Source organism: Loxodonta africana, chromosome 6 (assembly GCF_030014295.1).
Source record: "Loxodonta africana isolate mLoxAfr1 chromosome 6, mLoxAfr1.hap2, whole genome shotgun sequence".
Lineage (NCBI taxonomy): Eukaryota > Metazoa > Chordata > Mammalia > Proboscidea > Elephantidae > Loxodonta > Loxodonta africana.
In genome coordinates, this window is record NC_087347.1 from 104393561 (window position 1) to 104414233 (window position 20673).

The 20673-nt window shown below is 37.9% G+C and overlaps 1 protein-coding gene across 12 annotated transcripts in view; it reads left to right on the forward strand.

Moving 5' to 3' along the window:
• GTDC1 (glycosyltransferase like domain containing 1) overlaps positions 1–20673 on the forward strand; it is a 428985-nt gene that overhangs the window by 182955 nt on the left and 225357 nt on the right. Inside the window, exon 1 of one of the 12 annotated variants that reach the window (XM_064287248.1) lies at positions 17342–17447. The exons of the other annotated variants lie outside the window; for them this stretch is intronic. Within the exon in view, the coding sequence (XP_064143318.1) occupies positions 17395–17447 (53 nt within the window). The 5' untranslated portion in view covers positions 17342–17394. Of the gene's footprint in view, positions 1–17341; positions 17448–20673 lie in introns of those variants that run through there. 12 annotated transcript variants of the gene reach the window in all.

Genomic DNA, 20673 nt, shown 5'->3' on the forward strand with positions numbered 1-20673 from the left:
GCCAAAGATTTTTTGTATCTATTTTTATTCACAAGTATACATGCATACACGCATTTGCTCAACAAATTAATTATTAAGAGCAGGGAAATGGGGATACAAAAATGAGTGAAATACATAAAGTCCCATTTTCATGTTCCTTGCTGATTAGTTGAAGATTTTATTTTTGTTAGGTGTCGTCAAGTCCGTTCCGACTCTTAGCAACCCTAAACACAGCAGAACGAAACACTGCCTGGTCCTGCACCATCCTCACGATTGTTCTTATGCTTGAGCCCATTGTTGTAGCCACTGTGTCAGTCCATCTCGTTGAGGGTCGTCTTCTTTTTTTTTTTTTTTTGCTGATCCTCTGCTTTACCAAGCATGATGTCCTTCTCCAGGGACTGATCCCTTCTGATAACAGGTCCAAAGTATGTGAGACCAAGTCTTGCCATCATTGCTTCTAAGAAGCATTCTGGCTGTACTTCTTCCAAGACACATTGATTGAAGATAGATAGATAATAAAAAAGTTTGTAATCCAGTTTAAACTAAATCCATTGCCATTGAGTCAATCCAGTTAAAATAAGTAAAAAGATATGGAACTACCTAAAATGTCTGTATAATCCAACCTGTTTGTTGGGGGAAGGGTCTGAGAAGACTTCTTAGAGGGGTGGTGACAACTGATTCCTAAATGATACAAAAGAATTAGCTAGCCTAAGTGGGTTGATTTGAGGAAGGGAGAATGAGATCGTGCCAACTGGATTGTAATAGCAAAGGCATGGAGGTAAAAGGCACCTCGTGTGTGTAGGGAACCACAGTCATTTCCTTATTCTCGAAGCTGTAAGTGTGTAATAAATAAGGCCTTGTAGCGCTAGGTAGAGGCCAGTGCAGGTTGACATGGCACATACTATCTTAAGTTACCTGAGTTTTATGCAGGGGCATGATCTAGCTGGATTTGCTTTCCAGAAACATGGCTCTGGTAGCTAGTTACAGGACGAACTTGCTGGCAAGGCAGGCTTGGAAACAGGAAAATTAGTTGGGTGGCTTTTGCAGTAGTCCAGACCTCATGATATCAAAGGAAGTAGGGATGAAGTTGAAGAGACAAATTTGAGAAATATTTATGAAGTAAGATTGACAGGCTTTATTAACACATTATTTATGGAAATTTAGGGGAAATGAGTCAAAGGAGGGGGGATGATTTCTGGGTTTCTGGCTTGGTAGATGGTCGTGCCCTCAGCTGCAATAGGAAACACAGCAGAAGAGCATGCGTATTGGGTTAGATGATTTCTCTTTTGGACATTTTGAATTTAAGGTGCCAATGAGCTATCCAGGTGAAGATTTTTTAACAGACAGTTGAGTGTCTCAGTCTCAAGGTTGAGGGAGAAGTGTGTGTTTGAGTAAGTGGCATTGAAACCGTAAGAGTGGGCATCCTCTTTAGTGTCAGCATGATGTTCGTGATCATTGAGAATATTCTGAGTCTGTACTGAGAAAACTTGTCCCAAAGACCAAATTTTGAAATGAACTCCACTTATCTTTGCCTAACTTGCTTAACTTTGAACTGATCTGAAACATACTTAAAAAAAAAAAAAGAAAAAACTGATCTTTGAACCTAGCCCATCTTTTTAAAACATCAGTATTTTCCAAAAGTTTTTAATCCTAAAGCCAGAGTACCTTTTCAAAGTATCATTTGAGCTGAATGGATAGACCATTTACTTGGAGTTTTTAGAATTGGGTGACCTGTGCTTATAGTGTAGTCAGTGCAAGAAATTTCAAAGGCAATCCATATAATGATTTTGGTGATAAAATTAATGTCATTTTTTCCTCTCCCAGTACAAGCACAAGAGATCTAGGGAGAAAAATTACTCCCAGATGAATTTACAATTGCTAAGCAATCTAAAATTTAACCAGATTGGATTATCATGTACTGTGTTTGGAAGAAGACTAAAAAAATGTTGTCTTTGGTAGATTCTGGGAAGCTTAGGACTTACTAACTGCAGTGTCCCTGGAAAATGGTCATCACCTAAAGATCAGGAGTAGTTAAAGTCTGATGCTGTTCCATGTAACATTTGCAGTTGATTTTTCCAACAGAGAACTAATGGTAATTTTGCTAAGTGACACCTTGATGAAAACAAAAATAAGAGAGTAGAAACTATAGAATGCTGAATAATTTTGACCCATTAGTTAATTTGGAATTTAATCACAAAAACTGAATCAATCAATAATATTTGTAAATAATCACCTATGTTTATGTAGTGCTTATTAGGTGCCAAGCACTGGTCTCAGCACTTTATGTATTCTAATACCACCCTGTGAAAAATAGTTCATGTTCTTAACCACAATTCTAATTTAAATGTTCTTGAACGCAGTTACTGAACAGTGTATCTATGCATTGTGGAGTTTTCAAAATCTGAAGATGGTATCACTCTTGTCCTTTGAAAACATGCAGTCTTGTGACACATTTTCCCAAATAATTTGCATTGCAACATGCTACCATGATCTGTTTGAATTATTTTTTCCCTACCACTGTGTAAGGGATATATTAGCACATATTCGCTACGTGTTTAAAAATAAAGGGAATTAAAAAAAGAGAAAATTTGGAATGATCTCTTTAGATGAACTGTACCTTACTGTGAAGGATAACTTAGGTGTAAGGATTACTAACTTGAGCAGATTTTATAAGGACTTCAATATTAACAGTCATCGACTCGACGGCACTGGGTCTGGGTATATACTTTGATCTTTACACAGAAGTGTATTCTCAGTGGAAATTATTTTAAATCAAATAATTCAAAAGGTGCTGGGCATGCTTGCTGGAGAAGTTTTTTGTTAACGCCTTTTATTTTTGTAATTATAAAAGTAGGGTATAATCACATGATAAAACATTTGAGGATAAAAAATGACAATGTGTAAACCCAGCAGCTGTTAGAACCTTATATTCTTATTTAACCTTTCCTGTGTATTTTTTTTTTTTTTGTGTATCCATACTTACATTGTTGTAATATTATATATTTAAAAAGTTTTTATTTTATAATGGTACTTCAAATGGTTGTTACTTTACTCTTAAATTATTGAGAATCATTTTTTTTTTTAATAAACAAATATATGTGTGTGTGTATATATATATATATTTGGTAAAAATACTAACTTGTCTTTTGGATAAATCCACAGTTTCATATCCTGGATTTGCTTTGTGGTCTAGACCACATTCACATATTATAATTCAGAAACATTTTTGTGTTATTTACTTCTGCTCCTTCACCCTCATCTTGTTTCTGCTCCTTCACCCTCATCTTGTTTCTGCTCCTTCACCCTCATCTTGTTTCTGCTCCTTCACCCTCATCTTGTTTCTGCTCCTTCACCCTCATCTTGTGTTCTTGCCTTGGCCTCCCTCAGCTGAACACAGCCAAGCCCACTGATGCCCCCTGCCTGCAGGATCAGTTTTACACTGTACCTGAGCCATTTTTACCTGGGTCAGCAGATGATATCTTCAGCCTTAGACCCACGGATTGATGTGACTTGGAGTTAGTTTTATTCATCCCAGACCTGAGATTCATTCACACAGCTGTTGGGACTCCTGCTTTCTCTCATCTGACCCCCTCCCTTTTACCCCTAAAGTCTGTCTTCTTGCCAGTTGCTATGGGATTAGACCTAGACCCTCACTTTGCTGCTTTTCCACTCATCTCTCCTCACCCTTCAGCCATCAGTGGTAGCTAACTTGGCCAGGTTATTCTGCTTTGTCCTGAAGGCCGATTCTGGGATTTTGTGACTGCTTTCTTTATTCCTTATTCCTCCCAATTTTGCTCCCTGCATAATCCCGATGAAGGTTGCAGTCTGACACCTGTATTAAGGTTTTTCAGGGTCACTGTCTGAATTCTGAATGAGACTCCGTGGAATCTTTTACTCTTCTGGTTTATTCGTTGAATTCAACCCAACTCTTGCCCAGGTTATGTCCTTTGGACCGCTTTCTGTGACTGGTCCACCGTCTCCCCTGATGACACATGCTGTAGGTGATTTCGTTTCCTTTGGTGTATACTCTGCTCTGGGGCCAGATCCCTATCTGGCTGTCTTTTCTTTCTTTGCTGGCCGCTCTTGCAGAGGGCTGCTCCTACCCAGAACGTGTCAGCTGGGTTTCTCCTGAAGACAAATTACTGTGTAAAATCAAGAGAATAAAAAAAAAAAATTTAATGCATATGGTAGTTACTTTCTTTTAAATTCCCTTACTGATTTTATGTTAAACCTGCTCAGACCCTTTTTACAAGTGGACTATCACTCGAAATAAAAGGAACAACTATCTGTGTCACGTCCAGACGTCTCTGCACTGTGAAGGCTCGAGATGCAATGCATGTTGTGTCTAGGTTTAACATGACTATAACATGTGAGATGAAACAGCCCATCAATACAGACTAAATTAAAATTGGAGTTCCATAAATGGAATCTATAGTGAGCTATCTTTGTGTTGCCTCATTTATTCTACTTATTGATAAATTTTCATAACTTAACCCTTGAATAAATTATCCAAGAATCAGCCTGTGTTTTTCTTTATATATTAATTCATATTTGTACAAAGGTACTGCCATAATAATCTTATAATGATTACTGTCTTTACTACTTAGTTGAACTGGGTGTTTTTTTTTTTTTTTAATAATGATTACTGCTTTTCCTATCCATTTGGATTGAATTGTTCATTTACAATTTGTATAAAAATGGAACACCATTGGAAGTCTGCTATCACAAAGGGCTCAATAGTTCTTTTATCTTTTCAGCTCTAGAAACGTTCAGATCCTTTCCTCCGTAGTCATACACTTAACTAGTCACATCAGTCACGTCATTAGCACTCAAAACTCCTTTTCTCTAAAATATCAAATATGGGTGTTCACTGCTCTAACTTCAGTCTGCTGCTATAATGCCTTTCCTTTTCACTTATATGTGAAATCCTGTGGCATCCAGTTACTTACAACCTGCAGCGAGGGGCAGTTTCTGAAACAGCGAGACAACTACAGGCAATTGACTCAATTAATTGTGCCATTTCTTTGGCATACAATTGTGATGTCCAAGTGACCTGATGATATGGGTCATAATTGAAGGAAGTTGTTGGCCATGGAGGTATCCAAGAAAGAAGTAATGAAGCACCCCAGCTAGTGGAAGGACTTGGCAGTGGAGAAGCTAATCTAGTTAAGAATCCAGTCCAGATAGGACAGTAGTTGATTTCATTTTAATTTGTCCAGACCAAGTGTTAGCTGGGGTTCTTCTATACCATATTCAAAACAAAACAAAACAAAACCAAAACCAAATGAACAAACAAGAAACCCGAACCAATTGCCATAGAATCAATTCTGACTCATGGCGACCCCATGTGTGTCATAGTAGAATTGTGCTCTGTAGTGTTTTCAGTGGCTGATTTTTGGGAAGTAGATTGACAGAGATTTCTTCGTAGGCACCTCTGGGTGGATTCGAACCACCCACTTCTCAGTTAGCATCCGAGCGCATTAACCATTTGTACCATCCAGGACTCCTTAACTAACTTAGTGGTGTTCTAGCATTTTCTCTGTCCTCTGAGTTGCTTTGAGTTGTCTCAGGGGCAGCTATGTACTTAAAAAGTAATGGTTGTTAAAGGGAGGGAAAAGAAGGTCAAGTTAGGTAAAGTTACAGGTAATTTACTCCTGCTTTTTTTTTTTTTACTCAAGGATCTTTTTATGTATCTTATCAGGGTTTTGTGTAAGAAATCCTTTCAGAAAAGTGGCTGCTTTAAAAAAGTTTGAGTGTTACTCCATTTGTCCAGCACAGATACACACACTGTTCAGTGCTATCTTCCCTTTAGTCGCTGATGTTATAGGAGTTTATTGAGTATGTGTTGAGTGCCAGACTCTGTAACACCTCACTAGGCACCCGAGTCATCTGTTGAGCTGTTGAGTAATTGCTGCTCTACAATCTTAGGTTTTCTTTGTGCTTTTGCACACAACTCACTTATCTTTACTCTCCATATTTTCCTGATGATTTTATCTGTAACTTCAAAATGACTTCTATACTAAAGGTTCCAAAACCTGTGTCTCCAGCCTGGCTTTGTCACTTAATAGCTGTGTGAGTTTAGAGAGTCATCCTTTCTGAGTCGAAGTTTTCTTATTTGTACAATTGATGTCACTGTCTTCCCTACCCTTTATAGATAAAAAGAGATAAGGAAGGTACATGTTTGTAAATTATACAAGTGTAAAAAATAGTATGGTTATTATTGCCATAACAACAATACTTCAGGACCATGTTTCTAACCTACATTTGTAGCTTTTCTTTTGACAACTCCTCCATGAACCACCCACACTTCAACCAAACTTTTGGTTCTCCAAACAGGACTTGGCCATTTTTACTTGTGGATCTTTCCACAGGCTCCTTTATATGTTAGGGATGTCTTTTGTATTTTTCTTCATTTGTTCAAATACTGCTGATTCTACAAGGCCAGTTGAAGATGCCACCTCCATGAAAGTATTTGTGATTTTTTTCCCAAATGAGATTATGACTTATCTCTTCTGAACCCACTGTCTATTCTCTGTTTCACCTCAGCTACTCCATGGTTGTGGGATACCTAAGTAATTGCATAAAATACAATTACGTCTTTTTAAGCTTAACCTGATCATTGTATATCTGAATCTTTCTGTTAGTGAACCGTATTTTGAATCAGTTTGAGCCCTTATGCCTTATGATCAAAAAGTTGTTAGTGCCAGTAATAGAATTTTATCTTGCAGTTTATGTCCTGCCATGTTACACATACAAGAAGAAAAAGTGGATTCCTACCAGTTTTACTCTCTGTTGAAAATACGAGGAACTATTTTAATATTACTTTGTTTTTCCTTGATAAGATGCAGGAATATGTAGGAGAGAAATATTTCAGGCACTTGTTATATTCATGTTAAAATATAGTTGAATGGAAGTACCTTCCAATCTGAAACTAAATTTTTATAGAAAGGTGTATTTACAGATTCTGGAAAAGTGTCTTGTCTGTCCTTGTCTTTGATTAATCTTCAGAGGGAAATTTCTTTTTGTTTATACTTTATGTGTCCCTATTTTAACGTATTGGGCTCTACATTATATCCTTTTTGTATTATTACTGATCAATCAATCTTTTACTACTTTATTGTTGTCAACCATTCACTCTTTCGTATTTTTTTAAATGCCAGAAAATAAAATGCAAAAGCCCCACCCTATATTTTGTAATTTTATGGTTAAGATTTCACATTCACAAAAGTCCAGAAATTCAAAGTTATAGTTCCCAGAAGAATCCTAATTCAGTCACATTGCATAAACTGATATTAAGGCTGAAATGTATCATCATTACAGTAATGCAAAATACTCATGTATGCATGAGGACACGGTTATGGTTGCTGAGGGAACCATAATTTTGGATTTTCTGACTTTTTTTGCACATATGATTTCAACCATAATGTTAAGTTAATGCAGCTTTTTTCATTGACTCTGAAGCAATATATTTGTTGCTATGTTTAACTTAAAAATAAGTTTTCATTGGCTCCATCTTTTCCCGTATATCTATGAACCTGTACATATAGAGATCTGATGTCCCTACAAAGAGGACTACCTAAGGAATATTTCTATATAAAATAGTTTTTAGCCTTATGTATACTCATATTCTCTCTGCCTTTCTCTCTGTCACACACACAGCGTCACACACGTATGCTACATTCTGGCACATTATAGAAGCAGGTAGCATATCCACTACCTGCTGTTGAAAGTGCTGACGATACTGAATTATTTATTCTGTCTTCTACACTATCCAGAATCATTTTGGGTAGTTTGACACATTTTGGTCTCTTCCATATGGATACTTCATGGTGGCAGAGTTGCTGGATGCTCAGGCTTTGTGACAGTCTTAGTTTTTCAAGGACTGTCAGAATATTCTTGGGAAAATCTCGCCTCGTTACTGATTCTTATAAAGTGGTGAAATACTAACATTTCTTTGAAAGTGTTCCTTAAGACAAGGAGTTATTACAAAAAAGTTACTAGAATGTTCCACCTGCGTGTATTTAACATCAGGGTCTTAGTAAGGGGGCAGTTCATAAAATTCATTTGGGAAGGATCAGCATCACTCTTAATAATGAGAAGTAACAGTGGTATATATGAATTCGGGGATTAAAATAAAGTTATTTGAAGTATCAAATGTTGATTCTTATATAACTTCAGCTATTTATTTAGATCTCAGTTGCCAAAATACAAAGATCCAGAACAGAATGTCAAGTCTAGCTTATCTATTTATCCTTTATCAACTAGGTAGAACCCTTGCATGTAATATATATTTGGTAAATATTTGCTTAATTTAATTGTTGTTGTTTGTTGCTGTCCATTTGGCTCTGACACAGCGACCTTATGTGTAACAACAAAACATTGCCTGGTCCTATGCCATCTTCATAATCTTTGGAGTGTTTGAGTCCATTGTGTCTATTACGTCAGTTCATCTCATTGTGGGTTTTCATTCATTTTGGCTGACGCTCTACTTTACCAAACATGGTGTCCTTTTCTAGCAATTGATATTTACTAATGGCATGTCCAAAGTAAGTGAGCCCACATCTCACTATCCTCACTTCTAAGGAGCATTCTAGCTGTATTTCTTCTAAGACTGATTTGTTCATTCTTTCGGCAGTCCATGGTATATTCAGTATTCTTTACCAAACCACACAGTTCAAATGCATCAATTCTTCCTCTGGCTTCCTTTTTTACGGTCCAGCTTTCACAGGCGTATGAGTCAACTGAAAAGACTATGGCTTGGGTCAGGTGCACTTTAGTCATCGAAGTGACATCTTAGCTTTTTAAAGCTTTGAATAGATTTTTGCAGCTGATTTGCCCAGTGTAATACATCATTTGGTTTCTTGACTGTTGCTTCCATGAACATTAATTGTTGATCTAAATAGAATGAAATCATTGACAAGTTCAATGTTTTTCCCAGCTTGCTCTTAATTTAATAGAATGTGGATATTTAGGGTCTTGGGTATTTGCTTTTTTTACGCAGTATTGAAGGAAACTCCTAATCTCTGCCTTTTCCAGTCCCTGGCCTTAATGCACCCACAACTAGAAATTCTACTCATCTTTTAACACACATTTCAAGCATAGTCGCCTTTGAAACCTTTTCTGGCTTTCCTAGGCCAAGTCTAAGGCTCCTAGCTCAAATGCCATTCTGTGTGTTTCCTGGTATTCCCAGACCACTATTATGTACAAAAATGTACAAGTAGAGGAAAAAGAAGGACCCCTGGTGGTGCAATGGTTGAGTGATTGGCAGCTAACCAAAAGGTTGGTGGTTTGAACCCGTGCAGTGGCTCTCCGGTAGAAAGAACTGGTGATCTGCTTCCATAAATATTGCAGCCAAGGATTCTTCTAGTTGATAAGAATGAGACAGTTTTACTCTGTCACATGGGGTTGCTATGAGTAGGAATCAACTCAGTGACTCCCAACAACTGCAACAGAAGAAAGAGAAGAAAGGACTGACTGAGAAAGGATGTCTGTATGCCATGCCCATGTGTAAGTGTCGTACACGACAGAGAGAGGCTTTTGACTGCCTTTAGGATCACCTAAAGGATCACCTGTGCCATGTAACCTTCAGAAGTCACCAGTGGAAACATTCAAATAAACTTGAGGCTCAGATAGATGTCTATAATGAGTCTCTAGTGTGTAAGTACTTTTTGTCTTTAATTGTGGAGAGAGAAGGGACAAACATGGTCAAACTCTGTGAATGGATATTTTCTGCATTAAAACGGAGAAATTTTCATCCAAACTTCTCTTAACCTGAAACTGTTTCCACTGTTGAAATTAAGAGGCCAGGTTCCCAAGCAGCACCTATGACTTCCTTTCTATTACTGATTTTATACTGGTGCCAGCTTTGCCTCTAACTGATGAATCCTGGGCTGATTACCTCATTTTATGCTTCTCATTGACCTTGTAAGAAAAGGTGGACTAGAAAATCCTAAGCTCCTTTTGTTGTGGTATTTAATGAGTCCACGTACACAATAGTATGGTAGGTGAGGTCAGAGAAATGCATCTCAGAAAGTTATATTTTAATAGGTTGTATTGAATGACTTCAATACTTTATTTTTAGATAGTTTTTATAGTATTATTTATATAAATCTATGCATTTTGTACTTTTCATCCTTGGTTTCTCTATATTTACATAGTTTAAAAGAGGGCAGTTATTTAGGTTGTGATCAAGGAAAATATATTAAAAATATATATTATTGTGTATGAAGTTTAGCCATGTAGAAAAAATTGTATTTCCATTTTACTCTTATCAAAAATAGAAAGTTTTGGCGTTTAAAAAAACAAGCTTTTTTTTTTTTAATGTTTCCCCCTCTGTAATACAGACTGCAAAGCATAATATTAGAATTTTCACAATGTTGATTTGATGAGAAAGAAACATAGAATTAGGAAATCAATGTTCATCAGAAGTCCCCTTTGAAAATGAAAGTATAAAAGACCAAGGTACATTTCTGAGACTCACGCCTTGGAGTTATTTTATGTTGTAGACCTACTACATTATTTAACATTTCATACTCTTCAAAAATTTGTTGAGTGCCTACTGTGTACAGTATATTATGCTGCTTCCACATCTGTAATTATCTAGTGGTACGCTTATAATTAAACTGACGCATGAAGTAGCAAAACGTTGGGAATACCATATAAGTTATTTGTGGAGAGGTATTTCTTCAAATGGCATATTAAGCACCAAATTCAGGGAAGATATCAAAGAACGTCTTAGGCTTGCCAAAACAAACATAGGAGGAATAATCAAAACACAAGAATAATCTCTATGAGAAGCATAGCAACAAAATGTCACAAATCAAATGATAGAACGACTCAATAGAGCAGAGGATTCTGGGAAATAAATTTTTAAAGAAACTCATAAGCACTGAAAAATTTAGATCTTATGACTGATTATAGAAAGACCAAATATTTACAAGGCGTTTTATTTTGTGCTTGTTAATTTTAGCAGTAGATGTTACTCAGTAAAAATAACAAGTCACCATATTTTCCCTTATTAGCTTATTTGTTATTTGGGCACAAAATACCTTCCTCTCCATGGTTTTCAGGAATAGTTTAGTTGATCTATCAGTAGGCAGATATTATTGTTGCTACTGCTGCTGTTTTTGTTGTTGTGATTATTTGATCTATTCCTGTGTCATAATATTCAGCCTAGAATTAACATAATGTCTAAAACCCACCCTCTGCTTGCCTGTGGCTTCTCAGATTTGTCCCCAAAGTGTGCTTTCTGTATCTGTTTGAGCAATAGTCTTTTGTTTTGACTGGTCAGTGTGTCTTTAAATGTGTGTAATATTAGATAACACTAGAAGTGATGGGTAGGTGTGAGGGGAGGACTTCTATCCATTACCTTGGGTCTCCAGTCTTCCAACTCTATAGTCTTTAGAAATGAACTCCAAGGACTCATGATTGGCATGAACTAGAGGGCAAAGAACATCCCAATATAAATGATATGCTGCTGTTAAGGAATAGTTTTCTACGATAATCATGAGATGAATTATAAATGTTTCACATACTAATTGTATTAGTTTATAGAGATAAAACACCATATGAAGTGTTTCCAGCACACTCAGCAAGTTGGATGCTCTTTGCATGTTAATTGTCTTGCTTCTTCAAGGCTGGCGATCATGAATGCCTGAAGATGACAGAAATTGTTATCATGATATTGTACATTACTGATCTTTGTACCGGGTTGACACCTATCTGTCCCCATGAGTGCCTTTTCCTTGGATCGTCTTTTGAGTACTTGATACATTAGAATGATAAAGCAGAGAACAGTGCCTGATATATTATTACGGACCCCAAGGAAAAAGTAATGGGCTTAATCAAAAGTAACATCAAATAACAACACTCCCTAGAATTGTGTTGGATGCTCAGGTAAGAAGATAAGTGCTTCCTTTTGGGGATATGAAATGCTCTCCCCCCTTTTTTTTCTTAACGGTAGGGGAAAATATATTGAACACTTTACTATAAACAGCGAATCAACCCATTTTCTGAGTGTCATTGATGAAATGAATGATTAACTCATTCATTCATTCACTTATTTATAGATATGGGATAGGATAAAACCATTGCTGTTGAGTCAGTTCCAACTTATAGTGAACTGCCCCATAGGGTTTCCAAAGACTGGCTGGTGGATTCGAACTGCCAACCTCTTGGTTAGCAGCCAAGTTCTTAGCCACTGTGCCACCAGGGATAGGATAGTGAATAAGATACAAGGCTGCCCTAATGGAATTTAAAATCCAGGTAGTTAACTGCCATGTTAAGGAAACAATGGGATACTGAAGGAAAAAAAAAAAATCTAATTTCTCTCTTCAAGGAATATGTATTTAATGGGAGAAAAGAAGGAAATATTGGAGAAACACATAACAAACCAGAACTGACTTTTTTTTTAATAATTTTTATTGTGCTTTAAGTGAAAGTTTACAAATCAAGTCAGTCTCTCACATATAAACTTACATACACCTTACTACATACTCCCATTTACTCTCCCCGTAATGAATCAGCCCGCTCCCTCCTTCCAGTCTCTCCTTTCGTGACTATTTTTGCCAGTTCCTAACCCCCTCTATCCTCCCATCTCCCCTCCAGACAGGAGATGCCAACATAGTCTCAAGCGTCCACGTGATGCAAATAGCTCACGCCTCATCAGCATCTCTCTCCAACCCATTGTTCAGTCCAATCCATGTCTGACGAGTTGGCTTTGGGAATGGTTCCTGTCCTGGGCCAACAGAAGGTTTGGGGGCCATGACCTCTGGGGTCCTTCTAGTCTCAGTCAGACCGTTAAGTTTAGTCTTTTTACGAGAATATGAGGTCTGCATCCCACTGCTCTCCTGCTCCCTCAGGGGTTCTCTGTTGTGTTCCCTGTCAGGGCAGTCATCTGTTTTGGCCAGGCACCATCTAGTTCTTATGGTCTCAGGATGATGTAGTCTCTAGTTCATGTAGCCCTTTCTGTCTCTTGGGCTCATAATTCCCTTGTGAGCCTGGTGTTCTTCATTCTCCTTTGATACAGGTGGGTTGAGACTCACTGATGCATCTTAGATGGCCGCTTGCTAGCGTTTAAGACCCCAGACGCCGCACTTCAAAGTGGGATGCAAAATGTTTTCTTAGTAGATTTTGTTTTGCCAATTGACTTAGATGTCTTAGTAGATTTTGTTTTGCCAATTGACTTAGAAGCCATAGTCCCCAAACCCTGCCCCTGCTTTGCTGACCTTCGGAGAATTCAGTTTCAGAACTGACATTTTTAACAGCCACATTTGGGGACCAGGCCCTATGGTTTAATTAAATCTCCAATGCAGTTACTTTCATGAGCCCCAGATCTATTATCTCCGATTACCTACCTGGTATTCCACTGAAATTCAACACTTGTAAGGCCTCCAACCAACTCCTGATGTATTTTTTCATCTTATGTTAAGGAATGGTACCACCACCTATCTGATTATATATGCCAGAAGCTTTTGAGTTACCCTTACCCTGACTTTTCCAGTAGCCAAGCTGGTCATTTCTCTTTCATTGCTCTTAAAGTCAGCCTTTTTTCTCTATTTCACTTCCCTGACCACCTCCTTATTATTTTAGCAGTGACTCCTTCAGATTATTTAGGGTGCTGCTGGTATCATACCTCTCAGGAGACCCTTCCTTGATGGACATTACTTCTCCTCAGTTTGTCTAGTCAGAACCATGTAGTCATTCAGTAAATATGTTATGAATATGATGAATGAGGGATGAAATAAAAATATTCTGGTTGGTACAGTTCTTCTTCATACCATTTATATTCTTTTATTTCTCAAACACTTAGACTATAATAAGAAGTAATATGAAAATGTTAAGAGTCATATTCTAGTCTTAGATGGCTTGAAATCAGTGGGGAGTAAGTGAAAAGTAGAGGCTCTGTGTCCAGATCAACTTGGATTTGGAGGTCATCTCTGTCTCTTTGTAATTGTTGTTTTAGCATTTAACCAAATCTCTTTTGCTTTAGTTTCTTAGTTGGTAAAATGGAGTTAAGAAGATACATCTTTTAAGGTAGTGTTAAGTATTAACTGAGGTCATTGGTGGTTTAGCGTAGAATTCTCCCCTTCCATACAGAGGCCCAGGTCTGATTTCTGGCCAGTGCGCTTCACGCGCTGCCACCACTTGTCTGTCATTGGAGGCTTATGTGTTGCTATGATGCCGAACAGGTTTCAGCAGTGCTTCCAGACTAAGACAGACTAGAAAGAAAGGCCTGGCAATCTACTTCTTAAAATCAGCCAGTGAAAACCCTGTGGACCACAACGGTCTGATCCCATTGTGCTCAGGGTCACCATGAGTCAGGGACTGACTTGATGGCAGCTAACAACAACAACAAGGATAAAATGAGGTGATGTATGTAAAGAACCTTGCACAATACATAGTTCAGTGTCCTTCTTTAAAATATTACTTGACTTAAGGATTTCATTATAAAGAAGTAATGATTGAGAGCCATGGTTTTAAATGAACTGGTTTCATCTCTTATGTATTTGGGTATGTTCAGAGCAACCTTCCTTGTTATGAGAAGTCCCTGGGTCATGCAAACACTTACATGCTCCACTAGTAACCAAAAGCTTGGTGGTTTGAACCTACTCAGAGGTTTGGAAGAAAGGGCTGTGATCTGCTCCCAAAAAGTCATAGCCTTGAAAACCCTATGGAGCACAGTTCTACTCTGACACACATGGGGTCGCCATTAGTCAGAACTGACGCTGTGGTAACTTTTTTTTTGTTGTTGACGGTAGTACTTTATTTGATTCTTTATCCTCTCATTTTACTACCTTTTTTTCTTGGGCAATAAGCATTCACAACTCAGTTAATTAATAATAAGTAAAGTGTTGTTAGTGTAATACTAAACCTACAGTGCGTCACCCTATTGCTAACTTAAATGAAATACAAGCTTCTTGTCCTGCATTCAGTTACCCTCAAGTCTGACTGAGGGAAGACCACCTTTCCAATTTTATGCAATTACTTTTTTTCAAGCCCTAAACTTTAGCTGTCTCTCTTCTGTCTCCATTATTCAAATAGTACTGATCCTCCAGGATCCAACACCTCAGGATGCAGGCCTCCCCTGCCATCCCCAGTCATCCCAACACTTTGATGTTTTTTCCCTGTTGTTCATCTTTTTCTTCTTCCTCTAAACTACCTTGGCACTTAGTGCCTCTGCCTTCGTTCACAATTAGTCTCTCACTGCTTTGTGACATTTCTTTTCCTGGAAAGAGCTGTTACTTATCTTCTTTATTGTTATTTAATGTTTTCTGTATTTATGGCTTATGTTACCAATGACACTGTCAGCTCTTCTGGAACAAGGGTGCTTCTTAGTTTGTCAAGTCAAGACATTTGATGATATTCTGATTTGTTGATTTATTGATAGAATGTTTAAAGTAGATACGTCTATAAATGTCCTGAGTGGTTCATATTACTTTGAGTTTTGTGAGTGTATTATTGATAATGGATTCTAGTTCCCCAAGAAATTAACACATACGGCAAAAATATTTAAATGTATACAGTAAAAATTTCAATTTATTTATGGGTTTTTGTTTCAGTAGTAGGCCTACCCTCTCTTCCTGTCTCTTCCTTTCTTGTTACATAGTTACTGAGTGTCTTTTATGGATTAGGCACTGAGCCAGATACCAAGAGTAAAAATTAAAAAAATATATATATATATGGAGTGAAAAAAAACTATATAATATCTCTAGGAAAACATCGTTTACATACATTTAAATCATAATATACAAATGGCATTATCACTTTTTTTTAAAGACTCTTGAGATGTTGCTGGAATAATTTAAGTGAACACCTGAATTTAAGTGATATCTTTAGCTAAAGAAGCTCAACAGGTATTATGTAATTTGGCTCCCCAAGCATCTATAAGCAAGCTGTACAGTGGTTTAAACACTCAGCTGCTAACCGAAATGTTGGCAGTTTGAAACCACCAGCAGCTCCCCAGAAGAAAGACATGGCAGTCTGTTTTGGCAAAGATTTACAGCCTTGGAAACCCTATGAGGAGGTTCTTCTCTTCCCTACAGAGTCTCTGTGGGTTGGAATGAACTTGATGGGAGTGGGTTAACCATCCATAAGGCAGGTCATTGTATTGATGATGGCAGAGGTTTTAGATGTTAAGATACCAGCCCTGTGTTGGAGATAATGCTCAATGGCAGGTCCTACCTACAGACCTCAGTTCTCTGCCTTACCTGACAAGGCTTTAACACAGTGCTTCCTACAAATTACCCATCACAAGAACCAAGAAAATTCAATGACTTCTTTAGATAAGACTTTCATCTTGTATTTTTAATTGTTTTAGCAAATGGAAAGATTTTGTTATGCAGTGGTTGAAAGTTTTTAAAAATCTATTGCATGTAGTAGAAATGTTCCACCTAAGATAAAGTAGCTGACAGCTAACACAAATTGTGTTAAAATTTATTTTCTGTATCAATGATTAATGAATGTTAGAACTTAGTGCTCTTTCTACATAGGTTTTAAGAATTTAAAATATATGTATATATTAAACTGAAAACTTTTGAAGTGTTTGAAATAATTTTCATTTGTGCATATATGGGTCACTGAGCTCCTGTTATACTGAAACCGCTCTCCAGGCACTTTGGAAGTGATAACGGGAGGGAAGCAATGGCACTGCTCTTTTTCTCTGACTTCTCATAACCAGTTCCTCAGCAAACCCTGTTAGTTCTGAGTACCTCTCATCACATCCAGCACTGTCCTCTTAATCCAGGCCAGCTTTCTTTTCTCCTTATTCTTCTCCCTTCTTCCACACATGATCCCCTACAATCTGCCCCATTCAGCAGTCAGAGCGAAATTCTCTGATATTAAAAAGTAACAAAAGAATCCTATGAAATACATAAACAAAAGTAATGGAAATATTAAGGGACTATATGAAGAAAATTTCAAAACTTTATAAATAGATGAATACAAAACCCATGCCCTGGTAGAAGAAATTGTGATACATCATATGATGAACTCTACTAAAAATCATGTTTTACCAATGATTATTAACATGATAAAACAACCTGCTAGTCAGAGTTAAAAGCAAAAAATAAAACTGTACAATAATATATACATATTAGAAAGTGAAAAGAGTAAAAGTAAGTACCCCCAATGTGCAGATATAATTATCTCACTCTTCTAATTAAAATCCTTTAGTCTCTTTTCATTGGTCTTACCATAAAATCCAAAATTATTTTCGTGTCTTACAAAGGCCTGGCCACTCTTGATGAACAAAATGCTCCGGCCTTTTTAGTTGGCACTCAGTTCCTTGACCTGCCACTGTTCTTGCCTCAGCAAGAGCAACCTACATCTGTCTGTTTGGTTTTTATTTTATGTCTGTCGTTTACCTTGTTGTTGTTGTTAGGTGCTGCGAAGTCAGTTCTAACTCACAGGGACCCCATGCGTAACAGAATGAAATGCTGCCCAGTCTGCCGCCATCCTCAAAATTGTTGGTATGTTTGAGCCCATTGTGTTGCAGCCACTGTGCCAATCCATCTCATTGTAGTACCTTGGAAATAATAGGTGCTCAGCATATACTTGCTAAATGAGCATCAAAATGCAAGTAGTGAAGATCTCTGTGTTGGAGTGGTTATGGGTCATACTTATTTGATTTCTATTTTTTGTTCTTAGAAAATTTTCTGTAATGAACATTTGTTTTCTAATTACCAGAAGGAAAAAAAGAACAGTGCTATTCTAGAATTGGATAGCCTAGCAGGTGAAGTTGAGCTAGTTAGGAAGAAGTCAGAAATTATGTTATCACAAGCAGGTCAAAGGCCTACTTAAGAAAACCAATTAAATGAGGAATTGTACAAGTACCATTGGTGGAGACAGGGAAAGTGTTGTGTTAAGGAAAGCTCCATCCAGTGCTATGCTTTCCAAAACAGCCACCACTAGGCGCATATGAGGAGCCCTGGTGGTGCAGTGGTTAAGAGCTTGGCTGCTAGCCAAAATGTCAGCAGTTCGAGTCCACCAGTTGCTCCTTGAAAACCCTATGGCACGGTTCTACTTTGTCCTATAGGGTCACTATGAGTCAGAATCAACTTGCCAGTGGGTTTAGGCACATATGACTGTTTAGATTTTAATTATTTTGATCAATTTAATTTTAAATTGATCAAATTAATTTAAATTAAAATTTTATTTCTTCCAAAAAATAGGGACAACGTTAGGAGCCCTCATACATGGCATAAACGGTATACAAAACATTATAAAGAATGCAGAAGAAAAACTAGATAACTGGGAGCTCCTAAAAATCAAACAGCTATGCTCATCCAAAGACTTCACCAAAAGCGTAAAAATACTGCCTACAGGCTGGGAGAAAGTTTTTAGCTATGACATTTGTGATCAGCGCCTGGTCTCTAAAATCTACATGATACTGCAAAAATTCAACTGCAAAAAGACAAATAACCCAATTAAAAAATGGGCAAAAGATATGAATAGACACTTCACTAAAGAAGACATTCAGGTAGTTAACAGACACATGAGGAAATGTTCACAATCATTAGCCATTAGAGAAATGCAGATCAAAACTACAATGAGATTTCATCTCACTCCAACAAGGCTGGCATTAATCCAAAAAGCACAGAAGAATAAATGTGGGAGAGGCTGTGGAGGGATTGGAACACTTCTACACTGCTGGTGGGAATGTCAAATGGTACAACCACTTTGGAAATCGATTTGGCACTTCCTTAAAAAGTTAGAAATAGAACTACCATACGATCCAGTAATCCCATTCCTCGGAATACACCCTAGAGAAATAAGAGCTTTTACACGAATAGATATATGCACACCCATGTTTATTGCAGCGCTGTTTACAAGAGCAAAATGATGGAAGCAACGAAGGTGCCCATCAACGGATGAATGGATAAGTAAATTATGGTCTGTTCACACAATGGAATACTACACATTGATAAAGAACAGTGAGGAATCTGTGAAATATTTCATAACATGGAGGAACCTGGAAGGCTTTATGCTGAGTGAAATTAGTCAGTTGCAAAAGGACAAATAGTTTAAACTGAGAAGAAAACATTCTTTGGTTGGTACGAGAGTGGGGAGGGAGGGAGGGAGGGTGGGACAGCGGCATTCACTACTTAGTAGGTAAGAACTACTTTAGGTGAAGGGAAAGACAGCACACAATACAGGGGAGGTTAGCACAATTGGACTAAACAAAAAGCAAAGAAGTTTCCAGAATAAACTGAATGCTTTGAAGGCCAGCGTAGCAGGGGCGGGGGTCTGGGGACCGTGGTTTCAGGGGACATCTAAGTCAATTGGCATAATAAAATCTATTAAGAAAACATTCTGCATCCCACTTTGAAGAGTGGCGTCTGGGGTCTTAAACGTTAGCAAGCAGCCATCTAAGATGCGTCAATTGGTCTCAACCTACCTGGATCAAAGAAGAATGAAGAATACCAAGGACACATGGGAATTATGAGCCCAAGAGACAGAAAGGGCTGCATGAACCAGAGACTACGTTATCCTGAGACCAGAAGAACTAGATGGTGCCCGGCTACAAGCAATGACTGCCCTGACAGGGAACACGACAGAGAACCCCTGAAGCAGCAGGAGGACAGTGGGATGCAGACCCCAAATTCTCATAAGACCGGACTTAATGGTCTGACTAAGACTAGAGGGAACCCGGTGGTCATGGCCCCCAAACCTTCTTTTGGCTCAGGACAGGAAACATTCCCGAAGCCAACTCTTCAGACATGGATTGGACTGGACAATGGGTTGGAGAGGGATGCTGGTGAGAAGTGAGCTTCTTGGATCAGGTGGACACTTAAGACTATGTTGGCTTCTTCTGCCTGGAGGGGAGATGAGAGGATGGAGGGGGTTAGAAGCTGACGAAATGGACACGAAAAGAGAGTGGAGGGAGAGAGCAGGCTGTCTCATTAGGGGGAGAGTAATTGGGAGTGTGTAGCAAGGTGTATCTGAGTTTTTGTGTGAGAGACTGACTTGATTTGTAAACTTTCACTTAAAGCACAATAAAAATTATTAAAACAAATTTAGTTCTTCCCTCACACTGGCTGCATTTCACGTGCTCCATAGCCGTATGTGGCTAGCGGCGACTATATTGTATAGTGCAGATAGAGAATATTTCTGTCATCACAGGAGGTAATACTGGACTTTGTTGTTTGAGGGTGCTGGAGAGTAGGTATCAAGGGAGACTTTAGTAGGAGGCTGAGCAGCACGGATCTGGACAAGGAGCTAAGTTATTGAGCAAAGTAACACTGCTGGAAGAATGGAATTTATTGTTTTACTCAAAGGCCTAGCTGAAGCTGTGTAAAAAATTATTTAAGTGTGAGTAACGCAGCCCAGACTGTTGCTGTGTTAAATTGTGTACTGTGTGATAAGTGTTTTTAGAGGACAGGGAGCATACTAGAAAGATATTATGGGGTAAGAGTGAGATGACCTAGTCTTTGAAGGATTACTACTAGATTGTGTATGGCAGTGGTTGGAATATTGAATGCCTGTCCTCTTTTCTCATTTCACTGCCTTTCCATATAATTTAAGATATAAAAACATTCATCTTTATAATAATGTTCACATCCCTACAGTGTTTGGATATATTTCAGCATCTTTTGTACATATTAAGTAAATAGGGTACAGGGCCAGCCACTGGTTTATTCAAACTAAGCAAGGAAAGGAATAAAACCCCTAATCTTCAATTTCATTGTTTTAAAT